At 42.9% G+C, this 16458-nt stretch overlaps 1 protein-coding gene across 1 annotated transcript in view; it reads right to left on the bottom strand.

The window, feature by feature from the left end:
• The window catches only part of LOC147673908 (maestro heat-like repeat-containing protein family member 1), a 109429-nt gene that overhangs the window by 462 nt on the left and 92509 nt on the right, over positions 1-16458 (bottom strand). Inside the window, exon 21 of the mRNA XM_086946429.1 lies at positions 9248-9331. Coding sequence (XP_086802555.1) covers positions 9248-9331 — 84 coding nt within the window. The remainder of the gene's footprint in view (positions 1-9247; positions 9332-16458) is intronic.

Genomic DNA, 16458 nt, shown 5'->3' on the forward strand with positions numbered 1-16458 from the left:
CCCAATAAAATGACCCTCATACACGTGTGTTTCTCTCTTGTTTGTTTTCGTTAGCGGTATATGAGGTGTCCCTGCTTGTATCACACGTGCGTGCGTAATCACAGGGTCAAGTCATTTGTGTGCACCCTCCACCAGGAGGTTTTACCTTAAGTTTTAAGGCAGTAGTGATCGTGGAAAAAAGTGATTAGGATGGTGATAAGTGGTTTAAAAAATAGTCCAGATATCCAAGAACGAAAAATTTATTAAATTTGGAATCGGGCTATTGTTAAAAAGAGGTACGTTCGTGCAGCTCTGGAATTTGTTATGAATTCTAGCGCACTTAATGGTCTGCTAAAATGGTCGACATGTTTCAGCTATAGGCGGCAATTTGTCAGACAGCTTTCTTCAGGACCAGGGAGTGAAAGTGATAAAGAATAAGTGAAGGAATAGGTAAATTTTAATCTGATTCTTCAAGTGTTGAGAGGTCTCATTGTACCTGTAAATGAAAAACATACACACAAAATACAAACCAAATGGGAGAATAGGGGAAGGGGGAGAAAAGAACTTGGTAAGGTACAAATATGTACACATTCAAAATCGCTTGATTTCGAATAAAGAAACTGTGAAATGGCAATACTTAGCGCAGAATCACTCTCATTTCAGGCGTCAACTCATCCATTCTCATGCCTCATCAGCGTGAGGTGATTATGCTATACTGTTCATTGGTGCTCATAACTGTAACCGGTAATTGGTGTTTATAACATTTCTCATGGTGGAATTCACATGCTTATTTTAGGGCACGTCGTGCTCTTAATATGGTGTAATAGAGTGTTTCAAGTGCTCGTGGTGGCTTTCTTGTTATATTCATTGTGAATACATGATTTTCATAAGTCACGTGCACGGTGGGTTATCGATGCAGAAACAACACTCTTTTCCTGCTCTTTAAATTCTAGTGGGGACAGTAGTCTAGAGTCCGTGGTCGATGTTGGATATGGTTTGAGTCCCTATCTGGTTCGAGAGGTTGTGCCTACCTTTTTAATTGTAGCTAGTAGCCTCATCGGGGGAAGGGGATTCTATGAGGATGGTAGCGCTGGGGAGGAGTAAAACATACGTTAGTACAGACAGATTTTACTTGCGCTTTTGGTCTCGCAATTGAGCGGAGTCTTCGTCTTCTACCTTGCGCCTTAACGTCCTCGTCTGCAGCATGTGCTGTCTCTGCCTCCAACCACCCGGAAATTGTTGGTGTTGGAGGGGCGGATGTTTTAAGCAGTAAAGTATGGAAATGGAAGAAATCTTCGCAATGTTGCGAGAAATGTTAAGAATGTTTCGAGATAATAACCAATATGACTGATTTAATTTGTGTAATAGTGGTTTATCAAATTTGTGGGCATTAGGGGATTTTAGTGAATCACCGGTGACCTTTTATGGTTTATTACGGTCAGGGGCAAATCGGAAAGTGATCTGTATTTACTAACGACAGACATTTGCCCGAAAAGAGAGATGAGGAATGGGGGAGACAAGTAGTGATTTTCTCATTTGTTGAGAGCAAGCCAGGGGACAGAATCATTGAGTCCTAGAGTGTCTGTTTTCAGTCTATGCACCCAGCGTTGTTCTTTTTCGAACAGGATTTTTTGGGCATTCCTGTCGACAGTTTCAAGAGTCTCTAGGATGACCCATTGCAGATCTTTGGCCGTATGCCCCAAGTCTATGAAGTGACATTTTCGTTGTTGTTCTTTTACAATTGACATTACTCCGATGTCCATACATCCGTTGTTTGGCCTTGCGGCAAGTCATGCCAATGTACTTCATTTGGCATGGACATGTAATCATGTATATAACATGACTAGTGTTGCAGTTGGTATGTTTCTTTAATTTCCATGTTAGATCAGGGAGTAGTTGTAGTTCTTTGGTAGGTTTTGTAGTTTCACAAGCTAGGCAAGAACCACAGGGATAGTGTCCTGTTATTGGAGTACTGTTCCATAATCCTTGATGTTCTTTTTTCTTTTTAGGAGGGGGTCTTGTATGTACCAATAGATCTTTGAGATTTCTGCTTCTCTTGTTGGCAAAACGGGGTTTTGGCCAGTCAAGGTTGTTTGAAGTAATTATTTCCAGTTTTTATTAATTATCTTCTTAACCTTGTTTGTGACTGGGCTATAGGTGGTGACGCATGTTGTTCTGTCATCCTAAAAGCACTTCTCTTGGCTGGTTTTGTGCACGTTTTTTGCAAGAGGAGATTATCTTTCTGGGATATTCTCTTGCTGTGAGTTTGTCACAAAGATCATTTGCTTGATCCTTGTAATCACTTGTGGAGCTACAATTTCTCCTAAGACGGAGAAATTGGCTATAAGGGAGGTTCTCCCTTAAAGGTCGGGGTGGAAACTTTTGAAGGATAGCAAACTGTTCTTGGCTGTAGGCTTGAAAAATGTTTTAGTATGTAAGGTGTTGTCCTTCGCAAAGATGGTTATGTCTAGGAAGTCTAGTGTTCCTTTGTTGGCAGTGTACGTAAAGTTCAAGCAATCATCTTGGTCATTAAGCCATCGGTGGAAGTAGTCCAGGGTTTGCTCATCTCCTTTCCAAATCAATATGATATCGTCTATGTATCTTTTCCAACAGACGATCTTATCAAGGAAAGGGTTAATTTCGTTTTGAATGAACTTTTTCTCAAAATTACTCACGTACAGCCCTGCCACGCTGGGGGCAAAGGTGCTGCCCATCGAAGTCCCATGACGTTGGAGAAAGAGGGTATCTTTGTACATGAAGAAGTTCTCCATCAGAGCCAATCTGCAACATTCAAGCACAAAGTGTCTTGGGGTTTTGTATGGCCATTCTGTACTGAAAAGTATGCTCTCTAAAATGTTCAATGTTTTCTGTTGTGGTAGGCTAGTGTAGAGGCTCTCTACATCTAGCCCCACCAGGAGCATAGAGTCTTCAGAGTATGTAAAGGATTTGAGTAGGTTCAGAAGATCTCTCGTATCTTTGAGGTATGTGGGTGTTTTTTGAACTAAGGGCCTTCAAAACTGGTCTGCAAATTCGGATAGTGGTTCCAAGAGTGAATTAATTCCAGAGACGATTGGTATTCCTGGGGGTGGTATTCTCCCTTTGTGGGTTTTTGGAAGGGAGTAAAAGTACGGTATTATGGGTGACTTGGTTACCAGGTAATCCGCTTCTTTTTTAGATAGCCAGTTATTAGCCTCTGCTTCCTCAATCATGAGTGATATGGTCCTTTGTAGACGCGCAGTAGGGTCTGTGGTGAGGACTTCATAGAATTTTGTGTCAGCCAATAGATCAGTGCATTGTTTATCGTATCCTTCTGTAGTGAGGAGAACTATCCCTCCCCCCTTATCAGCCGGTTTGATCACTAGTTCTTTGTCATTCCGTAGATCTGTTAGGGCCAATTGTTCCGCTTTGGTGATGTTTTGAAAGACCTTTTGCGGTTGTTGGTTCAGGTCATCTAATTCCTTCATTATGGCCTGTTCAAATGTACAGATTTCGATAGGTACTTGGGAATTCAGGGGACAGAATGTGGATTTGTTTCTCAAAGTTGTATCACCTTCTTCGGGTGGTGGTGTTGCATCCTTGAAGAAGGCTTTCAATTTTAGAGTGCGACAGAAATTTGCTATTTCACATTTCGTTCTGATAATGTCTGTTTTGGGAGTTGGAACATATCCAAGTCCTTTATTTAGGACGCTTACTTGTTCATTTGTGAGGGTTTTCTCGGTCAAGTTGACGATGAGGTCGTTGGATTGGGGCCTGTTTTCGCCTTGGTTACACTTCTGGTCTCCACCTGTCTTGTTTGGTCTGACCAGGTTACTCCTTTTTGTTTTGGTCGGCGGCTGTTTCGGCCATTCCCTAAAAAAGGAACCCCTTGTTGGTAATTGTGTCCACCTTGTGTCTGCATTTGGTGGTTTAGAGGTAATTGAAAATAGGGATTGAGCCAACCTTGGAACATTGGGTTGAAGGGATGAAAGGGCATTCCTTGTCCATTGTTTTGGTAATATGGGGGGCGTCCTGTGGTGTTGTAGCCTCTCCTATATCCTCTTTTATTCCGGAAATTGTTTCTTCCTCGATTTGGCTGTTCGTCTCCACTGTGGTCTGAACAATCATTGGATGAGGCACTACTTAAATCTGAATTTGTAGTGTTTTCGTTGGGTTTGTAATCTTTACTGCTGTAAGGATGGATTCTTTCTAACGAGAACCTCTTGAGTTCTTTCGCTAGTTTTTGTAATTTGGTTTGAATTAAGTATTCTTGACTTTCTTTCATCTCTTTGTTAATTTCCTCCAAACGATTTTTATAGATGGTTATGTTGATGGTGTTGTTCAATTTTGTTTCAAGAATTTCTATTTTTACTGTTAGTTCATTTGTTAGTCTGGTGGCTGTCTTTATTATCAGGACTAGATAGTCTCTAGTGCACTTCCAGGAGATGGCGGACCAGTCTTTCCTGAAAGCGAGATCTTTGAGAAAAATCCGGGGTGCATTTGTTACCCATAGTCCTCTTGGTGCTGCATTTACCCGAAGGTATTCTGTCATGATTATTCCGTGCACGGCCGTGCGTACTTGTTCTTTCTTGGCTTCGCTTAGCTCGTCCCATTCAGCTGTTGAAGATAGAGTTTGGGTGAGGTCACCTTCCATGAGTAGTGGTGGTCTGGCAAGTATTTCGTCAAAGTCCTCAGAGGTGTAACTGAGTCCAAAGCTATCCGCCATGATGGATTCTCTAGGCAGGATAGATGATTTGAATGTGTATTCAAATCTTTGTTTTGTGCTCCCACAGCTGTGCGCTGCTAGATACAGGTAATCAATTGGGGGGAGTGAGAGATAGGATCCTTTCAGACTCCATTGAATTGCGTTTCATCAAAAAGGGGGAAAGGATCACTTGTCCTGCGAAAAACTCAGGTCTGCAGGTTGGCAACTGGGTTTCTCCCAATAAAATGACGCTCAATTGCGAGACCAAAAGCGCAAGTAAAATCTGTCTGTACTAACGTATGTTTTACTCCTCTCCAGCGCTACCGTCCTCATAGAATCCCCTTCCCCCGATGAGGCTACTAGCTACAATTAAAGAGGTAGGCACAACCTCTCGAACCAGATAGGGACTCACACCATATCCGACATCGACCACGGACTCTAGACCACTGTCCCCGCTAGAATTTAAAGAGCAGGAAAAGAGTGTTGTTTCTGCATCGATAACCCACCGTGCACGTGACTTATGAAAATCATGTATTCACAATGAATATAACAAGAAAGCCACCACGAGCACTTGAAACACTCTATTACACCATATTAAGAGCACGACGTGCCCTAAAATAAGCATGTGAATTCCACCATGAGAAATGTTATAAACACCAATTACCGGTTACAGTTATGAGCACCAATGAACAGTATAGCATAATCACCTCACGCTGATGAGGCATGAGAATGGATGAGTTGACGCCTGAAATGAGAGTGATTCTGCGCTAAGTATTGCCATTTTTCAGTTTCTTTATTCGAAATCAAGCGATTTTGAATGTGTACATATTTGTACCTTACCAAGTTCTTTTCTCCCCCTTCCCCTATTCTCCCATTTGGTTTGTATTTTGTGTGTATGTTTTTCATTTACAGGTACAATGAGACCTCTCAACACTTGAAGAATCAGGTTAAAATTTACCTATTCCTTCACTTATTCTTTATCACTTTCACTCCCTGGTCCTGAAGAAAGCTGTCTGACAAATTGTCGCCTATAGCTGAAACATGTCGACCATTTTAGCAGACCATTAAGTGCGCTAGAATTCATAACAAATTCCAGAGCTGCACGAACTTACCTCTTTTTAACAATAGCCCGATTCCAAATTTAATAAATTTTTCGTTCTTGGATATCTGGACTATTTTTTAAACCACTTATCACCATCCTAATCACTTTTTTCCACGATCACTACTGCCTTAAAACTTAAGGTAAAACCTCCTGGTGGAGGGTGCACACAAATGACTTGACCCTGTGATTACGCACGCACGTGTGATACAAGCGGGGACACCTCATATACCGCTAACGAAAACAAACAAGACACGTGTATGAGGGTCATTTTATTGGGAGACACCCAGATGCCAACCTGCAGACCTGAGTTTTTCGCAGGACAAGTGATCCTTTCCCCCTTTTTGATGAAATACAATATTGTACTCCAGCAGGTGCCTCTTGCTTCTCCAGTGTCACACCCTGTTGTTTTGTAATCATACAGATTATTTTTAACAATGTGAAACAGGCCTGATAAATGTCAGTCCTAGGGGTCGATTACAATCTCGGTCGAAACGGAAGCTTTCCGACCGAGATGGTTGGTTTCACTATTGACCCCCTAAATACAATTTCGGTTGTCGGAAATGAAACTGGCCAGTCATTCCAGCTGGCTTCCAACAGGCTCAAGGAGCCCGTCGGCCTGTCGGAGTCTGGCCCGTAATTCATATGGATGCATTTTTATACTGTCCATATTATGATTAGGGTTCCCTGATTTCCGCTTTGTCTGATTTTTACAGATAAACACAGACAGAAAACACTGTCTCCCCTGTCTGTATTTATTTTTGAAAGTTGAAAAATACAGATAATTTAGCTTCTTTTGAGTGATTCATCATGCTGAGATTAATCACTTTCAGGCCAGTAGCTGTACATAATGACAGGGAGCTACAAAACTCAATGATATGTCCTTTAATTACTGCATATCTCAACATGTATATGTGTTATTACACTATTTCTTTAATGTGGGTTTATTATGTTTATATTTTTTACTGTGTAATGTGCTAGAACCTGACAGGCATTTAAGTATGAGGCCACATTTATCTGTTAAATAAATGCAGAAATACACGAGTTATTACCTCATCTATTTAAACAACACGAATTAAATATGGATAAATACCAATCATCTGGCCAAAAAATAAATATGGACAAATACAGACGGAAATGTTCAAATAATAAATACCATAAAACCGTGAGACCTAATTATGATGCACGATTTCCGGGGCATACTTTCCATGCCAGCTTCCGACATGGAAAGCCTGTTGGAAAGCGTGTTTGGGGGTCTCTAGCTGGGCCCCTTCTGTTGCGGCCTCCGGTTGGGGTCCAATGGGGCACTTTGATCCCAGCACTGTGTGGCAGGCACCTTGAGGTGCCTGCCACAAGGTGCCGGGAGGAACACGGCCTCCCATTTCTCTATGGGAGCTTGTGCAACAGCTGATTTATAGCCACAACACATGCTCTCATCCGGAAATGTAAGTATGTGACCGCACCATGTGTGGTTGCATCATAATTAGGCGGTCGGGACTGCCAACTAGAGGTCAGTCGGTCCATGTTTCCATGACAGTGTTGGGCGGACTCAAGGGGGCAGATAACGATGCTTACTCATGGCCCCCCCCTTTGCATCTGTACCACATTTGCAGAATTATTTTGCTCTTCTGTGCAATCACAAAGCATCCATAGAGGAATTACAGCCACGCTCTTGGTGGCTCTATTCTCACATGATGAATCTCTGAATTGGTAAAGTAGTTCTCTTCTAAAAGGTTTTACACCCAGTCTTCCCCAAAATAGAGGTGTTTCTTTTATGATGATGAGTGCTTTGGACAACCCTACCCCGAAATCTCTCCTCCTCCAGCACCAATAGGATGTGATCGCTCAGTCTCGCTAGTTCCATTGTTGGTTACATATTTCCCTAGGCTCTTGAAAACCTATGTATTTCGTTCCTTTTCAACCCTCATAACTGTAATGTAATTTAAAACAGTAACCAAAGGCCTTATATTATAAGTGGCTCTGGAATTATGAGACTAAGAAGGGCCGATTGTACTCTTGAACGTCTAGTACAAGAATATTGTGGTACAGTAATACTGTGGACAAAATATCGAGGGACAAAATATTAAAGGGTAAATGCACAAAGGGACATATGCATTTGCCATTCTTAACTCCAAATAAATAAAGATATATGTATATGTATTTTGGTACACATAAGTTGAATTAGGTACAGAAAATCGTTTCATACTTACCTTTTGATATTTTGTCTGTTGATTTTTTTATCAATGATATTAGTGTCCCACAATATTGTTATTCATGAGACACATAGGAAGGCCAAATTATGGAACACAATGCAAATTATGCAGCATAATGTAGTACATTCTGTGACAATACTTTTTTGCTGTTTTATCAAATATTAATGTTGTTCTCGCAAAATGTTTTGCCTCTCTAGTACCAGTATAACACATGGGTGATAAATTCAGGTGAGTAGTTAACGTTTGCCACAGAGCAACACCATGTGTAATTTGATTCTTCTAAACTAGAAAAACATTTATTTGTAAAAAAATGTAAACTATGTAGCATAGGGTGGATTGTTTGGTAAGTATAGTAAACCCATTATTGTATGGAAGAAGTGCCTTGGGACCCTCACGGGTGACAAGCAGCTCTCTACAGATCCACCCTACATTTACATTACATTCCAGTGACCCCCATCGATAAGTGATGGTTTGTTGTGTGATCCTTTTAGTCTGATAGTACTCACACTCTCACATTGACAGGAAAAAAGCATCAAAATCTTACCTCACCCTACTTAGAAAGTATGAACTCGCACAACCTGAGAGTGCTTTTCATCATTTTGATCATGTCCTCAAGCTGGTAGATAGAGAGAATGGAAACAAGAAGGCTATTTAGACAAGACAACATGTATAACAGTTGACTTATTTTTCTCAAAAAATGCAAATAGTGGGCATTGCTAGTAAATGGTTGACCCCAAGGAATAGGAGCTTTTTTCTCCATTGATTAAAGCCAAGGCCAGCCAAATTCTTTGTCTAGTCTAGAAGTGAGGATAGAAAAAGCTAAATTTGCTCCTATTGTGAAAGGGAATTTTTAGCCCATAGATCCTTGCTCGCCCACAAATTGGATCAACCCCAGTGTATTTTGTTTTGCAGAAGAGGTTAGTCTTGTAGTCAGAAGGGTAATTGTTTTAAATAATCTATTTTTCCTTTAGGAGATAAATTCCACCTCTGTACATTTACACTATGCACTAAAACCAGTTTTGAAGTTAAGAAATCAGCTCTAGCTCTCTAAGGGTACCAGTGGATGAGAGACGGATTGAGTTGCTACACCATTCACTCCTTGTTAATAACGTAAAGAATTCCTTGATTTTCTGAGAATGGAGTATAGTTTCCATGGGAAGTTATTCGTGTGATATCATGTGGATGTACTTTGTTTGTGAAGATGGTATGGAAGAAACAGAATTTGAGAGAGAAGGCACATGAACATGATGGTATTGTATTTTAAAGAAAACTCACATGTTTCTCAGGTGAAAAGTTGGGGATCTGGAAGTCATCTCTGTATTCTGGTAGTGGTACTTCTTCAAGCAGATTGTCTGGATCCTGAAAATATAATATAAAAGATCAGCATTACCAAGACCGTTGTAAACAAATATAGACTGTCATGAGTCTTGAAGATGAAAGTCATGAAAGGCTGCACACCTCAAGCAAATAAAAAACATATGTACAAGAAACAGCATACTATGTTCACTCCTATTTTGGCATTTCACATCCTTAGCACCTTGTACTCATCACCTAAAAGCAGAACATATGTGTGAGTGAAATATTGCTTTTGTGAGTAATGGATCAAACATGCAGTAACAGTGAATAATAGTGATTTGGCAGTGTATACGTGTGCTGCTACCATACGTGCTCACTCTGCTCTTTACCTAAGAAATCTTGTATGGCTCTTTCAAAACAATACAGTTTCTACCTAATCTGATAAATACCATCCTGGCTCCCAAAGGGTTCGCCTACCATTGACAGATCACTCACCTCCACTACATTGTAAAGAAATCAAGAAAGAAATTACTGGGGGGCGTGGCCAAGCAGCCTTAGATGGGAGCCGCATTTTGAGCGAGCTACATGCCAGCTCCTAGAACCTTGCTGAATCCGAACCTTAGGTGACCTATTTTCAGTTGCAGGCACCAGTGCAGTGGCCCTATAATCACCCCCTTTGGCCCACCCGAACCTATCCAGGGAGCCCTGGATGGGAGAGCCAATTTCTGCAATCGACGACCTGTAGATGGGCCTGCCAGAGGCAAACACCACCTGGAGCTGTGAACCCACAGTGGCAAACCCTCTCTGTATCGACTCCTGGAGCGTGAGAGGAAGAGAAGACAGGCTCGTGGCTGAGGTGTGGCACATTGCTGCTTTCACTTCCAGGTGGTGGCCCGTAACAATGTAACGGGCACCTTAGAGTGGAGGAGATGGACTGGTTACCACACATGGCTAGGACTGAAACTGCAGCCTGGCTGAGCCAACTATGGGGCAACCTTTTCTTGGATGCAAACATCCATGTGGTGCCCACTACACTTGTCCCCTTTGGCCAACCTAAGCCCATGTAGGGAGTCGGGGATGAGAGAAACTTATGAGGCAAACAACGACCTGCCGGGAGATGGACATTCCGCCAACAGACACAACCTGGAGCTACAATCTCACTGCAGCGACTTACCTCTACCTCTGCATTGACTCTTGACTCTCAATGGAGAGGATAAAGCCACATGGGAGGGGAGTGGTAGGGACCACCTTTCATTTTAAGCAACCCCCCATGGGCTTGTTACAGCCCAGCTGATTTGGTGGCCCAGAGTAGAAAAGAGGGGGTGGGCAACATGAGAGAAATTCCCCACAGAATACTTCAGAACCTGCATCATGGATTGTGAGCTATCCTCCTACTTCATTCTGGAAAGGGTGCACAGGGCACTGGCCCTAAGGCCACAGCCAGGAAGACCGCCTAGAGGCATTACCATCAGTATACTATACCTTATGGACAGACTATATCCTGCGGCAGGCACAACAACGTCCATTGCACCAACGCTCTGACCCGATTATGCAGGTAAAGTGCAGCCCCTTCTTACATCTTTCTTAGAGGTTAAGTGAAAAGTTAGGGCTAAGGACATTCAATATATGCTGATGTACCCTGCCAAACTGAAAGTAATGTATCAGTGGAGAACCATTTTGTTTAAGAGTCCGGAAGAGCTCTGGGACTGAGCGGCGGAGAGGAAATAACTGCCCATATCAACTAAGGAGCCAATGACAATTTGGGAGGCCGAAGGGGGTCAACCATCCCACTCTAGGAGGAAACTCAGCAGACTGATAGGAGGCCAACTGTGGTCACAACTGGAGGACAGACATAGGGCATCCTCCTCAGAGAGTTCTGGTGATCATGGGGGAGGGGACGCTACCAGTGGATGATGAGATGTTATTCAGTGGTATAGAGTTTGGTCCCTTTCCTTCCTTTCTTCCATGTAGAGCTACAAGTTTATTCTCATTCACTGACAAAGAAGAGACACATTGCATCTGTAAAGAGGGGCTGTCTTGGGGCAAATCACTCCCTGCTACACAAGACTATGGTGATTACTTTATTTTGATAGAGTACTATGTTGTATTGTATGTTGTTCCTATTCAGGTTGCTTGTTTTTGGGGCAACAGATGCTTCCTCTTTAGTTAGGTCACAATACTACGTCTCATGCAAGACACATTGCACAGGCCTTAGTCAAACGGGCTCTTTTTAGTCTCTATTTATTTACAGCACTATTAGAAAGTAGACATTGCACTTACTGCTTTTTGTGCGTGACAGCCCGTCTCTAATATACGTCTGGGGTGGGTGACAGCGACACTTTGTGCATTCAAGCAAGACCGCCACAACACATAAAGGATAGATGGATCTGAGTACCCATCTAAATATATCTGCATTCTGATGGTCTTGCTTGGGCGGGGTGGAAGGGAGGGTCTAACACGTCACTTGAATAGGCAGTGTCCTGTCTTCACAAAAAGGACAGATTATCCCTGATGGACAGGACTGAGTTGAAAGGAGAACCTATGCACTTCAGAGGGTTGCTTTGAAGTCACACCCTCAGATCAAAGGCACTTTTGGGTATAAGTACTGGGTCTTTGACCCCCACCCCGAAAATCAGACACTTCTAGATCTTGAACTGAATCTATCAGAAGGACTGTTGTGGTGCTGAAATGACTCATTTTTAGACTGCAAGCTTGAAAGGCCTGCTTCTATCTTGCGTTGCCCTGCTGTCTCTGCCTTACCGCCAAGTGATCTCCAGGTGCTTGTGGCTTGCCTCCTGTTGCTTGAAACTCAGGGATATCAAAGTCCTTACCCCTGCTCCTGTGCCTTAACTTACTGAAAGTGGTCCGGTTAGAGGCTACACGCAGGTATCGAACGGGTGCCAGGCGTTGCGGGCGGTGTGCCATTTTTGCCTCCACCCCCCTCCCAAGACCTAGTAAATTGTAAAAAAAAAATTGATACTTGTATAGCGCACTACTCACCCGCAAGGGTCTCAAGGCGCTTGTACGAATACCGCTGTGGAACCCATCCTGGCTTTCCCTGTGAGGCATCCACTCCTGGGCACCCCCAAGGTGGAGGCCAGGCATCCTTAGCGTTGTGGGGGCCGTTGTGGAGATTAAGCAAGCTATTGCCCAGAGTTGCAGAGTGGGACTCTATGATTGGAATAGGCACCGAGGCGAGAATGATCAGGTCCGTGGAATTTTGAGCCCAAGACCCACCGAGGCAGGGAATTGAACTCTGGTCCTGGGCTAGACCTCTGCATCAGGGTCTGCCGCTCTAACCATTGAGCCACACTTCTAGTGGATCTTTTATTTTTCAAACTATACAGGTTCCTCTGATTATGAGGTAATTTTCCCACAACTTGTTGGTTTGTTCATTTTGCACCTTTTTTTACACTGATTTTTACCTTTCACGTGGGGTGGGCCTTAGCGTGCCCATACAGCTGAGGTACACTCCCCATGGTCCTGACAAATGCCCAGTAAATCACACATCAAGGGCAGAAACATGTTGACCCCACTTTAAGTGGAAATAGCCAAACAATTAACTTGGTAGTTTCCTAAACACATTGCTTTTAATATGTCAGATTGGCCACAGAATAAAGTTTTTATGTGAGACACAATCTGGACATTTTTAAACCCTTTTCACATTTACATAATCTTCACAACTAACCAGCTCCGCAGTTATCCTGGCGTTGTAGCACACCGTGGAGGCATTCGGGTTTTCCCGGTGGGCCCGATGATGAAGCATGTCACCAACCAGGGTGGTGAGTGAGGGCTTCCTATACAAATCTAATAAGACTTGCAAACTCATCTTCTCTCCTTTTGTGCTTCTATACATTTATTGATTTACACTCTTTCATTGTTTGAAGCTTACTGGAAGTGGCCCAGATACTTGCAACATGGAATTTGGCGCATCTCTTGTCTGTGTGTAATAGAACCGGCGATCAACACTGTTGCTGGAGTTTAATTGCCACATCATATTTGAACCAGCACTTTGCCTCTAGAGATTAATGCATCGGACAGCGCATCTCCGCCACTGCAGCTTGGTGAGATTGAGGCATCCCCTCGACTGTGTGGCAGAATCTGGTGAGGCACATCGACTCAAGCACCCATCTTCCGAACTGACACATCGCCATCACTACGTGGAACAGATCGACCCATCTCACTGTTTGTGACCAGGAAAGGTACTTTGATCACTTGGTCCTGCATGGGTCCTGTAGCTGGCCTGCCCTTCCACGCGGTCAGCCTGAACGTTGACCCGGTCCAGCACGATGTAAAGTAACTTTTTTAATGCTACTTGCTTCTAAGCGCTTCACTGCATGTATTCCTTTAACATTTAATATCTCAACATCTATACATTGGATTTTTGTCATTCTGGTCTTGTTTTGTTTATAATAGTGTTAGTATTTCTAAACCTGTATGGAGTCTTTTTGTGGAGTATTATTTCTGTTGCTGTGTGTTGCCTCTTTATATAAGCCTCACTGCTCTGTGCCAAGCTACCAGAGGGTGAACACAGGTTATCTTTTAGTGTGGATCTAGCTTACCCTGACTAGGATTACCGCTTCTGCTTGGACCGGCTACATTCTTTTGCCAACCAGACACCCAATTTCTAACACATGAGACCAATAGGAAAGATGGGACAGGAATATGACCCAGTTGACATGCAAAATTAAGGGAAATAGGGTGGGATAGATCTCCCCCCGATCATGATGGAGTATAGAGCCAGTCAAGTCAAGAATAACTTTATTTCAGCTCAGAGAACCATGAAAAGATTTACAAATTAATATGATTAAAATACAATATATCTAATCAACAAGAGAGACAGGGTCAGGACGTTACTCTTTTACCCCTGGGATAATCATTTTCAACAACAAAAGAGCAACAATGAAAGATGCATAACAGAGACAGATAAAAGGTTTTAAATACTTATATCCCAAATAATTAGTGCGAAATGGTGGTGGAAAAGACTATGACACAGAAAAGAACCCTCATCTACCAACAAAGTTGGCGATTGGTTTCATCATTGGGTTCTGTCCGGTCAGAGAAGGCATAGTGTATGTGCCTAAAGAAAAAAGTGCCAGTGAAGTTAAAAGGAAGCCAACAATTCCCTATACCAATTTTAATAGAGGACCGGGGGGACCCAGCCACGAAACTTAAGCAGACTCCCTTTACCGGGTAAGCAACAGGGTTAGGCTGTATGGGGAGTTTCTCCTGCCCACTGTTCCAGCCATTTTAGCCGTTCCAGCCATTCCATTGATTAACTGGAGGTTGCCTACTAGGAAGAAGCTGTTGTACCGGGTACATGCCCAACGGAGACGGTAGGGCTGCAGGGCACTGAGATAAGTTTGGGATCTGTAAATAGGGACACATCTGGCAGACATACCATATGATGTTCTATGACCAACTTGAAGCTAAAGAGGATTTACAGAGATCCCAGTTGTTTATTTACCTACTGTGCGGACATGCACTGGTTAGGCACACAGGCCACATAACAGCGCTCACAAGAGTACAGTCCATTAGAAATCTGACTCATGATGTTAGCTATTGGTAGGAAAGGCAGATCTTGCTTATACAGAATTCTGGTGCTAAATGTCCCAGACCGGCTAAACAAATTGCAGGAAAGATATGAGTCAGACCTGCAGCCCTTGGATGATGACAAATGGATTAAGGTAAACAATGGCAGCCGAAAATGGGTAATATTGCCTCACCTGAGATTAGACCAGGTTAAAGAATATATTAAACCCCTGAGAGGCTATGAAGGATGGGGAGGGACAGCTGCCCTGAATATTTTCGTTATGGACAGGCCAGAAGCTCCTTCATGCATGTGGTATGGAAATGCCAGGTGATTCAGGTGTATTGGATCCTGCTATAGCCTAACCTACAAAGGGTATGCCAATTTCTGATAGAACACAATCCCACGTTGGCTATCATGGAAGTATTTCTGGGATGGGATGGGTAAGGGGACAAAAACTGATGATTGGGACCGGTTGTGTTTTGCTAAACGTCACAAAGCAGGCCCTTGGAGATGCTGGCCCCCACAATCTCAAAGTAGCCAAGAGGGATGGTATAACTGCTCTTTAGCTGCGGAAGCAGTGTACAGATCCAGAGGGTAACCACAAAAGTATGATAGACTCTGGGCACAGTGGAAAGTACAGCACAAAACACCCAGAGCTGGCCACCCATAGGAAGTTCTTGGTGGAAAGTGCACAGTTGTCCATGGCGCATATCCATCTATAGTGAACCGGATTGGTAGCAGCAGACTTAACTGACGTCTACTTCATGGTATTCCAGAACTAAATGGGATGTTGCGCAAGGGGAGCATGGGATGGAGTGCTATGGAGTGATACAGTAGTGTGATCTTAAATGTGTTGAAAACTCAATATTTTTTTTAAAAAAAATAAAGAAATTACTATCCAGCTACAGGAAAACTCAACAAGAATTTCCTCTTGTGCAGTAACTGCTCTTGAACCAGTGTGAAATTGCAGCAATGAAACTCAACCAATCTCTTCACTTTGCTGTCAAAGCTGACCCTGCAGTTGTGCCAGCTGGACTTTTCCCCAACTTTTAATATTATTGACTGAAGTCCTACAACCTATCATGGGATTTTCAGGCTGTCAGAAATCCCTCAATACGGTGAGCTGTATGGCTACCAGGTCAGTGGAGTACATGCTTCCACTGCCCAGCCCAAATGGAGTTCATTATTTGATGGGCTGGCCCATCTATCAACACTCCAATATTTCTGAAGTTCAGATTATACAAATATCTATGCAAACATACATGCAATACCAGTGTAAAGTGTTAGAGTAACTAGCTAGAGCTGGGACTGCTGTTGGTGCTGTTGCATTTCTCTAAGCTATTCATCTAATCTGAGCCTTTCTTTGTCTTGCTTTTGTTAGCCACTGATCATCTTAATCACCATTGTCATACCCCCAGCCAATGAGCAGAGACCTTCACATATATTAGCTTGCATGATTTTACAATAGGTCTCGAATTTGCACGGGTTAGAGCTATAGACGTAAATGGCAATTTCTTTTACTTATGTTTTTTGGTTTGGAGTGTAGTGGATGTATGTGGTGTCCAGTGGAATTATGTTGGTTGTATTCAAGTTGTTAGTTTTGAAATTGTGTGGGGTGGAAGTGTGTGGTGTATTTGTGTAGTGGAATTGTGGTGCA

Source organism: Lissotriton vulgaris, chromosome 12 (assembly GCF_964263255.1).
Source record: "Lissotriton vulgaris chromosome 12, aLisVul1.2, whole genome shotgun sequence".
NCBI classification, from domain to species: Eukaryota; Metazoa; Chordata; class Amphibia; order Caudata; family Salamandridae; genus Lissotriton; species Lissotriton vulgaris.